This window comes from Oncorhynchus nerka, linkage group LG13 (genome assembly GCF_034236695.1).
Source record: "Oncorhynchus nerka isolate Pitt River linkage group LG13, Oner_Uvic_2.0, whole genome shotgun sequence".
Taxonomy (NCBI): domain Eukaryota; kingdom Metazoa; phylum Chordata; class Actinopteri; order Salmoniformes; family Salmonidae; genus Oncorhynchus; species Oncorhynchus nerka.
In genome coordinates this window covers 4,537,513-4,550,012 of record NC_088408.1, presented here as the reverse complement: position 1 = coordinate 4,550,012, position 12,500 = coordinate 4,537,513, and the positions used below count along the sequence as shown (strand labels likewise).

General features: G+C 47.6%; 1 protein-coding gene across 1 annotated transcript in view; it reads right to left on the bottom strand.

The window, feature by feature from the left end:
- tbpl1 (TBP-like 1) overlaps positions 1-12,500 on the bottom strand; it is a 31,809-nt gene that overhangs the window by 2,004 nt on the left and 17,305 nt on the right. The window contains exons 5-8 of the mRNA XM_065026135.1: positions 7,311-7,374; positions 6,034-6,137; positions 1,129-1,223; positions 1-124 (exon numbers count right to left, since the gene is read on the bottom strand). The exon at positions 1-124 is cut by the window's left edge and continues 2,004 nt beyond it. Of these exons, the coding sequence (XP_064882207.1) occupies positions 42-124; positions 1,129-1,223; positions 6,034-6,137; positions 7,311-7,374 (346 nt within the window). The 3' untranslated portion in view covers positions 1-41. The remainder of the gene's footprint in view (positions 125-1,128; positions 1,224-6,033; positions 6,138-7,310; positions 7,375-12,500) is intronic.

Genomic DNA, 12,500 nt, shown 5'->3' with positions numbered 1-12,500 from the left:
GTCTTTCTCTCTCCATTCCGGTTCTTGTTTTTCCGTGTGTGTTATTTGCGGAGGGGTTTCTGACACTCTAACAGCATGGGGTAGATGTGCTCTACGGCCGTGGCTACAGCCTGAACATTTGGTCCTGAGAGAGACAGACAGACGAGACACAGAGACAAAGTTAGTCATAGGAAATGCGTTGGGTGTGGTTGGACACGGGTTTCAAGTTTCCACAAAAGTGAAAAGACGTAAAAGTTTGATTGTGTACGGTGTGTGTGTGTGTGTGTACCTGTGATGGTAAGGCTGGACGGTGTGTGTGTGTGTGTACCTGTGATGGTAAGGCTGGACGGTGTGTGTGTGTACCTGTGATGGTAAGGCTGTCGCTGGACGGTGTGTGTGTGTACCTGTGATGGTAAGGCTGTCGCTGGACGGTGTGTGTGTGTGTGTACCTGTGATGGTAAGGCTGTCGCTGGACGGTGTGTGTGTGTGTGTGTGTACCTGTGATGGTAAGGCTGTCGCTGGACGGTGTGTGTGTGTGTGTACCTGTGATGGTAAGGCTGTCGCTGGACGGTGTGTGTGTGTGTGTACCTGTGATGGTAAGGCTGTCGCTGGACGGTGTGTGTGTGTGTGTACCTGTGATGGTAAGGCTGTCGCTGGACGGTGTGTGTGTGTACCTGTGATGGTAAGGCTGTCGCTGGACGGTGTGTGTGTGTACCTGTGATGGTAAGGCTGTCGCTGGACGGTGTGTGTGTGTGTGTACCCGTGAAGATAAGGCTGTCGCTGGACGGTGTGTGTATGTGTGTGTACCCGTGATGGTAAGGCTGTCGCTGGACGGTGTGTGTGTGTGTGTGTGTGTACCTGTGATGGTGAGGCTGTCGCTGGACGGTGTGTGTGTGTGTGTACCTGTGATGGTAAGGCTGTCGCTGGACGGTGTGTGTGTGTGTGTGTACCTGTGATGGTGAGGCTGTCGCTGGACGGTGTGTGTGTGTGTGTGTGTGTACCTGTGATGGTAAGGCTGTCGCTGGACGGTGTGTGTGTGTGTGTGTGTGTGTGTGTGTGTGTGTGTGTGTGTACCTGTGATGGTGAGGCTGTCGCTGGACGGTGTGTGTGTGTGTGTGTGTGTGTGTGTGTGTGTGTGTGTGTGTGTACCTGTGATGGTAAGGCTGCCGGTAGAGAAGACCTGGACGGTGGCCTTGAGGGTTTTGATCCTGTAGGTGGCAGCGGGGTGGAGCTCTGGCTCATAGCTACACACACACACACACACACTTTCAGAAAGTATTCACACCCCTTGACGTTTTCACATTTTGTTGCGTTACAGCTCGTAATTTAAAAACAGATTAAATTGAGATTGTGTCACTGATCTACACACAACCACATAATGTCAAAGTGGAATTGTTTAGACTTTTGTTTTTACAAATTAATTTAAAAAAATGAACAGCTGAAATGTATTGAGTCAATAAGTATTCAACCCCTTTGCTATGACAAGTTCAGGAGTAAAAATAAGTTGTATGGACTCACTCTGTGTGCAATAATAAGTGAATGACTACCTCATCTCTGTACCCCCACACAAACAATTATCTGTCAGGTCCCTCATCTCTGTACCCCCACACAAACAATTATCTGTCAGGTCCCTCATCTCTGTACCCCCACACAAACAATTATCTGTCAGGTCCCTCATCTCTGTACCCCCACACAAACAATTATCTGTCAGGTCCCTCATCTCTGTACCCCCACACAAACAATTATCTGTCAGGTCCCTCATCTCTGTACCCCCACACAAACAATTATCTGTCAGGTCCCTCATCTCTGTACCCCCACACATACAATTATCTGTCAGGTCCCTCATCTCTGTACCCCCACACATACAATTATCTGTCAGGTCCCTCATCTCTGTACCCCCACACAAACAATTATCTGTCAGGTCCCTCATCTCTGTACCCCCACACAAACAATTATCTGTCAGGTCCCTCATCTCTGTACCCCCACACAAACAATTATCTGTCAGGTCCCTCATCTCTGTACCCCCACACAAACAATTATCTGTCAGGTCCCTCATCTCTGTACCCCCACACAAACAATTATCTGTCAGGTCCCTCATCTCTGTACCCCCACACAAACAATTATCTGTCAGGTCCCTCATCTCTGTACCCCCACACAAACAATTATCTGTTAGGTCCCTCATCTCTGTACCCCCACACATACAATTATCTGTCAGGTCCCTCATCTCTGTACCCCCACACAAACAATTATCTGTCAGGTCCCTCATCTCTGTACCCCACACAAACAATTATCTGTCAGGTCCCTCATCTCTGTACCCCCACACAAACAATTATCTGTCAGGTCCCTCATCTCTGTACCCCCACACAAACAATTATCTGTCAGGTCCCTCATCTCTGTACCCCCACACAAACAATTATCTGTCAGGTCCCTCATCTCTGTACCCCCACACAAACAATTATCTGTCAGGTCCCTCATCTCTGTACCCCCACACAAACAATTATCTGTCAGGTCCCTCATCTCTGTACCCCACACAAACAATTATCTGTCAGGTCCCTCATCTCTGTACCCCCACACAAACAATGATCTGTCAGGTCCCTCATCTCTGTACCCCCACACAAACAATTATCTGTCAGGTCCCTCATCTCTGTACCCCCACACAAACAATTATCTGTCAGGTCCCTCATCTCTGTACCCCCACACATACAATTATCTGTCAGGTCCCTCATCTCTGTACCCCCACACATACAATTATCTGTCAGGTCGCTCATCTCTGTACCCCCACACATACAATTATCTGTCAGGTCCCTCATCTCTGTACCCCCACACAAACAATTATCTGTCAGGTCCCTCATCTCTGTACCCCCACACAAACAATTATCTGTCAGGTCCCTCATCTCTGTACCCCACACAAACAATTATCTGTCAGGTCCCTCATCTCTGTACCCCCACACAAACAATTATCTGTCAGGTCCCTCATCTCTGTACCCCCACACATACAATTATCTGTCAGGTCCCTCATCTCTGTACCCCCACACATACAATTATCTGTCAGGTCCCTCAGTCGAGCAGTGAATTTTCACAACACAGATTCAACCACAAAGACCAGGGAGGTTTTCCAACCACAAAGACCAGGGAGGTTTTCCAACCACAAAGACCAGGGAGGTTTTCCAACCACAATGACCAGGGAGGTTTTCCAACCACAAAGACCAGGGAGGTTTTCCAACCACAAAGACCAGGGAGGTTTTCCAACCACAAAGACCAGGGAGGTTTTCCAACCACAAAGACCAGGGAGGTTTTCCAACCACAAAGACCAGGGAGGTTTTCCAACCACAAAGACCAGGGAGGTTTTCCAATGTCTCACTGAGAAGGGAACCTATTGGTAGGTGGGTAAAAATAAATAAAAAAAAAAAAAAGCAGAATTTGAATATATATCTGAGCGTCGTGAAGTTATTAGTTGCCAGAGAGGAAGGAAACCACTCAGGGATTTCACCATTATGGTGACTTTAAAACAGTTTGAGTTTAATGGCTGTGATAGGAGAAAACTGAGGATGGATCAACAACATTGTAGTTACTCCACAACACTAACCTAAATGACAGAGTTTAATGGCTGTGATAGGAGAACACTGAGGATGGATCAACAACATTGTAGTTACTCCACAATACCAACCTAAATGACAGAGTTTAATGGCTGTGATAGGAGAACACTGAGGATGGATCAACAACATTGTAGTTACTCCACAATACTAACCTAAATGACAGAGTTTAATGGCTGTGATAGGAGAACACTGAGGATGGATCAACAACATTGTAGTTACTCCACAATACTAACCTAAAGGACAGAGTTTAATGGCTGTGATAGGAGGAACACTGAGGATGGATCAACAACATTGTAGTTACTATAATAATAATAATAATACTAACCTAAATAACAGACTGAAAAGAAGGAAGCCTGTACAGAATAAAAAATATTCCAAAACATGCATCCTGTTTACAACAAGGTACTAAAGTAAAACTGCAAAAAATATGGCAAAGAAATTAACTTCATGTCCTGAATACGAAGAGTTATGTTTGGAGCAAGTCCAACAACACAGAGTACCACTTTTCAAGTATGGTGGTGGCCGCATCATGTTATGGGTATGCGTGTCATCGGCAAGGACTTTTGAGTTTTTTAGGATAAAAAGACTCACTGGGAGACAAATTCACTTTTCAACAGGACAATAACCTAAAACACAAGGCCAAATATACACTGGAGTTGAATGTTTCGGAGGCTTGAAAGTATTATGGCAAGACTTAAAAATGACTTGTCAACAACCAACTTGACAGAGCTTGAAGAATTGTATTAAAAGTAATGTGTGCAATCCAGGTGTGCAAAGTTCTTAGAGACTTACCCAGAAAGACTCAAAGGTGATTCTAACCAGAAAGACTCAAAGGTGATTCTAACCAGAAAGACTCAAAGGTGATTCTAACATGTATTGACTCAGGGGTGTGAATACTTATGTAAATAAATTTTCACTAAATTAGCAAAAAAAAAAAATCAAAAATAATGTTTTCACTTTGTCATTATAGAGTAGTGTGTGGGTGAGCAGATGTGAGTGAGACCGTGAAACAGGTCAACATTCCCAAGGCCGCAGGGCCAGACGGATTACCAGGACGTGTGCCCCGGGCATGTGCTAACCAACTGGCAGGGGTCTTCACTGACATTTTCAACCTCTCCCTGTCCGAGTCTGTAATACCAACATGCTTCAAGCAGACCACCATTGTCCCTGTGCCCAAGAACACGAAGGTAACCTGCCTAACTGACTACTGACCCGTAGCACTCACGTCTGTAGCCATGAAGTGCTTTGAAAAGCTAGTAAATGGCTCACATCAACACCATTTATCCCAGAAACCCCTAGACCCACTCCAATTTGCATACCGCCCTAACAGATCCACAGATGATGCAGTCTCTATTTCACTCCACACGGCCCTTTCCCACCTGGACAAAACAAACACCTATGTGAGAATGCTGTTCGTTGACTACAGCTCAGCGGTTCAACAATAAAGCTCATCACTGAGCTAAGGACCCTGGGACAATTTTATTTTATTCATGTCCTGCAAGTCTACACATTTTGCCATGACATTTGACATTTTAGTCATTTAGCTGAAGCTCTTATCTTAAGATAAGCCAGGTGGGACAACTACATCACACATTCGTAGTAATTTTTTACCTCAACAAAAAGTAGCAAGATCAGAGCTAGTAAGGGGGGTTTGGCGTGGTTGCTGTAGGACTATTTAAGATACTATTTGAAGAGGGCAGGTTTTTAGAAGACGGGAAGGGACTCTGCTGTCCTAGCTTCAGGGGGAAGCTGCTTCCATCATCGGGTTGCCAGGACGGAGACGAGTGGGAACCACTCCCACCCCTCCTGTAGGTGGGAGGGTCAAGAGACCAGAGGGAACATCCCTCCTGTAGGGGTGGGAGGGTCAAGAGACCAGAGGGAACCCCCTCCTGTAGGGGTGGGAGGGTCAAGAGACCAGAGGGAACCTCCCTCCTGTAGGGGTGAGAGGGTCAAGAGACCAGAGGGAACATCCCTCCTGTAGGGGTGGGAGGGTCAAGAGACCAGCAGGAACATCCCTCCTGTAGGGATGAGAGGGTCAAGAGACCAGAGGGAACATCCCTCCTGTAGGGGTGGGAGGGTCAAGAGACCAGAGGGAACATCCCTCCTGGGACACAGTAAGGACATGGTAAGGACACGTCATCTATTCCCATTGAGAATTTAAAATCTATGGGCCAGTTTCCCTAAAACTTTGAACAGCAGTGAATGTCAGATTGTACCAAAATCAAAGAGCATTTCAATTAAAGATATAGCATTGATTCTTGACGAGTGTCCTGTCCAGGGGGTGTCCTGTACATCAAGCTGTCTCACTACAGTAACAAGAGCTGGACTCCTGCCCTATGGGTTGTTCTGGCTGGGACACCCTTTACTATAGAAAGGCCTCATCTACACGGTCACACACTGCTGTGTGTGTGTGTGTGTGTGTGATCCATTGCTGGGGTGACGTCGTTGTCTGTTTTACCTGGCGATGGGCCGGTTGTTCTTGGTGAAGTCGATGAGTCGGATGGCGAAGGGCATGGAGCACACTGCCAGGACATTCACCACCTTGAACTCTGAGAACCTCACCTACACACACACACACACACACACACACACAGAGAGACACACACACACAGAGAGACACACACACACACACACACAGAGACACACACACACAGAGAGACACACACACACAGAGAGACACACACACACACACACACAGAGACACACACACACACACACACACAGACACACAGAGACACACACACACACACACACACAGAGACACACACACACACAGACAGACACACAGACACACACACACACACACACACACACAGAGACAGACACACACACACACAGAGACAGACACACAGACACACACACACACACAGAGACAGACACACACACACACAGACACACAGACACACACAGACACAGAGACACACACAGACACAGAGACACACACACACAGAGACACACACACAGAGACACACAGACACACAGAGACACACAGAGACACACAGAGACACACACACACACACACACAGACACACACACACACAGACACACACACAGAGGGTCATGAACAGGTTAGTACCACGCTATACCAACTGAACCACACGGGTCATGAACAGGTTAGTACCACGCTCTACCAACAACCCCACGGGTCATGAACAGGTTAGTACCACGCTCTACCAACAACCACACGGGTCATGAACAGGTTAGTACCACGCTCTACCAACAACCCCACGGGTCATGAACAGGTTAGTACCACGCTCTACCAACAACCCCACGGGTCATGAACAGGTTAGTACCACGCCCTACCAACAACCACACGGGACATGAACAGGTTAGTACCACGCTCTAACAACAACCCCACGGGTCATGAACAGGTTAGTACCACGCTCTACTAACTGAACCACACGGGTCATGAACAGGTTAGTACCACGCTCTACCAACAACCACACGGGTCATGAACAGGTTAGTACCACGCTCTACTAACTGAACCACACGGGTCATGAACAGGTTAGTACCACGCTCTACCAACAACCACACGGGTCATGAACAGGTTAGTACCACGCTCTACCAACAACCACACGGGTCATGAACAGGTTAGTACCACGCTCTAACAACAACCCCACGGGTCATGAACAGGTTAGTACCACGCTCTACTAACTGAACCACACGGGTCATGAACAGGTTAGTACCACGCTCTACCAACAACCACACGGGTCATGAACAGGTTAGTTCTCATACCTTGAAGCCCAGTTTCTGCAGGGTGCGGGCTAACCTCCGGGCTCCCTGCTTAGCCTCATCCTCGCTGGGGAGACAGAGAGACACAGATCAGTGTGTGTGTGTGTGTGTAAGCGCGTGTATACATGATAGCGTTGGTGTATGGTGGTGTGTGTGTATTGAGGTATGTGTGTGTGTGCGTTGTGTGTATTGTGGTGTGTGTGTGTATTGAGGTGTGTGTGGTGTGCGTGTGGTGTGTGTGTATTGAGGTGTGTGTGTGTGTGTGGTGTGTGTGTATTGAGGTGTGTGTGTGTGTGTGTATTGAGGTGTGTGTGTGTGTGTGTGTGGTGTGTGTATTGAGGTGTGTGTGTGTGTGTGTGGTCTGTGTATTGAGGTGTGTGTGTGTGTGTCTGTGTATTGAGGTGTGTGTGTGTGTGTGTGTGGTGTGTGTGTGAGTGTGTGTGTGTGTGTGGTGTGTGTATTGAGGTGTGTGTGTGTGTGTGTGTATTGAGGTGTGTGTGTGTGTGGGTGTTGTGTATTGAGGTGTGTGTGTGTGTGTGTGTGTGTGTGTGTGTGTGGTGTGTGTGTGTGTGTGTGTGTGTGTATTGAGGTGTGTGTGTGTGGTGTTTGTATTGTGTGGTGTGTGTGTGTGTGGTGTGTGTATTGAGGTGTGTGTGTGTGTGTGTGTGTATTGAGGTGTGTGTGTGTGTATTGAGGTGTGTTGTGTGTGTGTGTGTGTATTGAGGTGTGTGTGTGTGTGTGTATTGGTGGTGTGTGTGTGTGTGTGTATTGAGGTGTGTGTGTTGAGGTGTGTGTGTGTGTGTGTGTGTGTATTGAGGTGTGTGTGTGTGTATTGAGGTGTGTGTGTGTGTATTGTGGTGTGTGTGTGTATTGAGGTGTGTGTGTGTGTTGAGGTGTGTGTGTGTGTGTTGAGGTGTGTGTGTGTTGAGGTGTGTGTGTGAGGTGTGTGTGTGTGGTGTGTGTGTTGAGGTGTGTGTGTGTGAGGTGTGTGTGTGTGGTGTGTGTGTTGTGTGTGTGTTGTGGTGTGTGTATTGAGGTGTGTGTGTGTGTGTGTGTATTGAGGTGTGTGTGTGTGTGTGTGTGTATTGAGGTGTGTGTGTGTGGTGTGTGTGTTGAGGTGTGTGTGTTGAGGTGGTGTGTGTGTTGAGGTGTGTGGTTGTGTGTGTGTGTGTTGAGGTGTGTGTGTTGTGGTGTGTGTATTGTGTGTGTGTATTGAGGTGTGTGAGGTGTGTGTATTGAGGTGTGTGGTGTGTATTGAGGTGTGTGGTGTGTATTGAGGTGTGTGTGTATTGAGGTGTGTGTGTTGAGGTGTGTGTGTTGGTGTGTGTATTGAGGTGTGTGTGTGTGTATTGAGGTGTGTGTGTGTGTGTATTGAGGTGTGTATTGTGGTGTGTGTGTGTATTGAGGTGTGTGTGTGTATTGAGGTGTGTGTGTGTGTATTGTATTGTGTGTGTGTGTATTGAGGTGTGTGTGTGTGTGTTGAGGTGTGTGTGTGGTATTGAGGTGTGTGTGTGTGTATTGTGGTGTGTGTGTGTGTGTATTGAGGTGTGTGTGTGTGTATTGAGGTGTGTGTGTTGAGGTGTGTGTGTGAGGTGTGTGTGTGTATTGAGGTGTGTGTGTTGAGGTGTGTGTGTTGGTGTGTGTGTGTATTGAGGTGTGTGTGTGTGTATTGTGGTGTGTGTGTGTGTATTGAGGTGTGTGGTGTGTATTGAGGTGTGTGTGTGTATTGAGGTGTATGTGAGGTGTGTGGTGTGTGTGTTGAGGTGTGTGTGTGTGTGTGAGGGTGTGTGTGTGTGTGTGTGAGTGTGTGTATTGAGGTGTGTGGTGTGTATTGAGGTGTGTGTGTATTGAGGTGTGTGTGTGTGTTGAGGTGTGTGTGTGTGTGGAGGTGTGTGTATTGAGGTGTGTATTGGGTGTGTGTGTTGAGGTGTGTGTGTGTGTGTATTGAGGTGTGTGTGTGTGTATTGAGGTGTGTGTGTGTGTATTGAGGTGTGTGTGTGTATTGAGTGTGTGTGTGTATTGAGGTGTGTGTATTGAGGTGTGTGTGTTGAGGTGTGTGTGTGTGTGTGTGTGTGGTGTGAGGTGTGTGTTGTGGTGTGTGTGTGTGTTGAGGTGTGTGTGTGTGTATTGAGGTGTGTGTGTGAGGTGTGTGTGTATTGAGGTGTGTGTGTGTATTGAGGTGTGTGGTGTGTATTGAGGTGTGTGTGTGTGTATTGAGGTGTGTGTGTGTGTGTGTGTGTGTGTATTGAGGTGTGTGTGTGTGTTGAGGTGTGTGTGTGTTGAGGTGTGTGTGTGTGTGTGTTGTGGTGGTGTGTGTGTTTGAGGTGTGTGTGTGAGGTGTGTGTGTATTGTTGAGGTGTGTGGTGTGTGTATTGAGGTGTGTGTGTGTGTGTGAGTGTGTGTGTGTGTGTGTGTGTATTGAGGTGTGTGTGTGTTGAGGTGTGTGTGTGTGTGTGTGTTGAGGTGTGTGTGTGTTGAGGTGTGTGTGTGTGTTGAGGTGTGTGTGTGTGTGTTGAGGTGTGTGTGTGAGGTGTGTGTGTGTTGAGGTGTGTGTGTGTGTGTGTGTGAGTGTGTGTGTTGAGTGTGTGTGTGTGTTGAGGTGTGTGTGTGTGTGTGTGTGTGAGTGTGTGTGTGTGTGTGTTGAGGTGTGTGTGTGTGTTTGAGGTGTGTGTGTGTATTGAGGTGTGTGTGTGTGTTGAGGTGTGTGTGTTGTGTTGGTGTGTGTGTTGAGGTGTGTGTGTGTGTTGAAGGTGTGTGTGTGTGTATTGAGGTGTGTGTGTGTGTGTGAGGTGTGTGTGTGTGTTGAGGTGTGTGTGTGTGTATTGAGGTGTGTGTGTGTGTATTGAGGTGTGTGTGTGTGTTGAGGTGTGTGTGTGTGTATTGAGGTGTGTGTGTGTGAGGTGTGTGTGTGTGTGTGGTGGTGTTGTGTGTGTGTGTATTGAGGTGTGTGGTGTGTGTGTTTGAGGTGTGTGTGTGTGTGTGTGGTGTTGAGTGTGTGAGGTGTGTGTGTGTGTGTGTTGAGGTGTGTGTGTGTGTATTGAGGTGTGTGTGTGTTGTGAGGTGTGTGTGTGTGTGTGTTGAGGTGTGTGTGTGTGTATTGAGGTGTGTGTGTGTGTATTGAGGTGTGTGTGTGTATTGAGGTGTGTGTGTGTGTGTGTGAGGTGTGTGTGTGTGTTGAGGTGTGTGTGTGTGTGTGTGGATTGAGGTGTGTGTGTGTGTGTTGAGGTGTGTGTGTGTGTGGTATGTGTGTGTGTGTTGAGGTGTGTGTGTGTGTGTTGAGGTGTGTGTGTTGAGGTGTGTGTGTGTATTGAGGTGTGTGGTGTGTGTGAGGTGTGTGTGTGTATTGAGGTGTGAGGTGTGTGTGTGTTGAGGTGTGTGTGGTGTGTGTATTGAGGTGTGTGTGTGTGTGTGTGGTGTGTGTGTTGAGGTGTGTGTGTGTGTGTGTGGTGTGTGTGTTGAGGTGTGTGTGTGTGTGTATTGAGGTGTGTGTGTGTGTGTATTGAGGTGTGTGTGTGTGTGTTGAGGTGTGTGTGTGTGTGTATTGTGTGTGTGTTTGAGGTGTGTGTGTTGAGGTGTGTGTGTATTGAGGTGTGTGTGTGTGTTGAGGTGTGTGTGTTGAGGTGTGTGGTGTGTGTATTGAGGTGTGTGGTGTGTGTATTGAGGTGTGTGTATTGAGGTGTGTGTGTGTGTTGATGTGTGGTGTGTGAGTGTGTGTGTTGAGTGTGTGAGGTGTGTGGTGTGTGTTGAGGTGTGTGGTGTATTGTGTGTGTGTGTATTGAGGTGTGTGTGTGAGGTGTGTGTGTGTATTGAGGTGTGTGTGTGTGTATTGAGGTGTGTGTGTGTGTTGAGGTGTGTGTTGAGGTGTGTGTGTGAGGTGTGTATGGTGAGGTGTGTGTGTTGAGGTGTGTGTGTGTGTTTGAGGTGTGTGTGTGTGTGAGGTGTGTGGTGTGTGTATTGAGGTGTGTGTGTGTGTGTGGTGTGTGTATTGAGGTGTGTGTGTGTGTGTGTGTATTGAGGTGTGTGTGTGTGTTGAGGTGTGTGTGTGTGTTGAGGTGTGTGTGTGTGTTGAGGTGTGTGTGTGTGTGTTTGAGGTGTGTGTGTGTATTGAGGTGTGTGTGTGTATTGAGGTGTGTGTGTGTGTGTGTATTGAGGTGTGTGTGTGTGTGTATTGAGGTGTGTGGTGTGTGTATTGAGGTGTGTGGTGTGTGTGTGTGTATTGAGGTGTGTGGTGTGTGTATTGAGGTGTGTGTGTGTGTGTTGAGGTGTGTGTGTTGAGGGTGTGTGTGTGTATTGAGGTGTGTGTGTGTATTGTGGTGTGTGGTGTGTGTATTGAGGTGTGTGTGTGTATTGGGTGTGTGTGTGTGTGTATTGAGGGTGTGTGTGTGTTGAGGTGTGTGTATTGAGGTGTGTGTGTGTGTGTATTGTGGTGTGTGTATTGAGGTGTGTGGTGTGTGTGTGGAGGTGTGTGTGTGTGTGAGGTGTGTGTTGAGGTGTGTGGTGGTGTGTGTGTGAGGTGTGTGTGTGGTGTATTGAGGTGTGTGTGTGTGTGTGTGTTGAGGTGTGTGTGTGTGTGTGTATGTGTGGTGTGTGTGTGTATTGAGGTGTGTGTGTGTGTATTGAGGTGTGTGGGTGTGTATTGAGGTGTGTGTGAGGTGTGTGTGTGTGTATTGAGGTGTGTGTGTGTGTGTGTGTGTATTGAGGTGTGTGTGTGTGTATTGAGGTGTGTGTGGTGTGTGTATTGAGGTGTGTGTGTGTTGGGTGTGTGTGTGTGTGTTTGAGGTGTGTGTGTGTGTGTGAGGTGTGTGTGTGTGTGAGGTGTGTGTGTTGTTGGTGTGTGTGTGTGTATTGAGGTGTGTGTTGTGTGTGTGTGTGTTGAGGTGTGTGTGTGTATTGGTGTGTGTGTGTGTGTGTGTTGAGGTGTGTGTGTGTGTATTGAGGTGTGTGTGTGTGTATTGTGTGTGTGTTGAGGTGTGTGTGTGTGTGTGAGGTGGTGTGTGTGTTGAGGTGTGTGTGTGAGGTGTGTGTGTGTGTTGTATTGTGGTGTGTGTGAGGTGTGTGTGTGTGTGTGTTGGGGTGTGTGGTGTGTGTGTGTGTGTTGTGGTGTGTGTGTGTGTGTGTATTGAGGTGTGTGTGTTGAGGTGTGTGTGTGTGAGGTGTGTGTGTGTTGTGTGTGTGTGTGTGGTGTGTATTGAG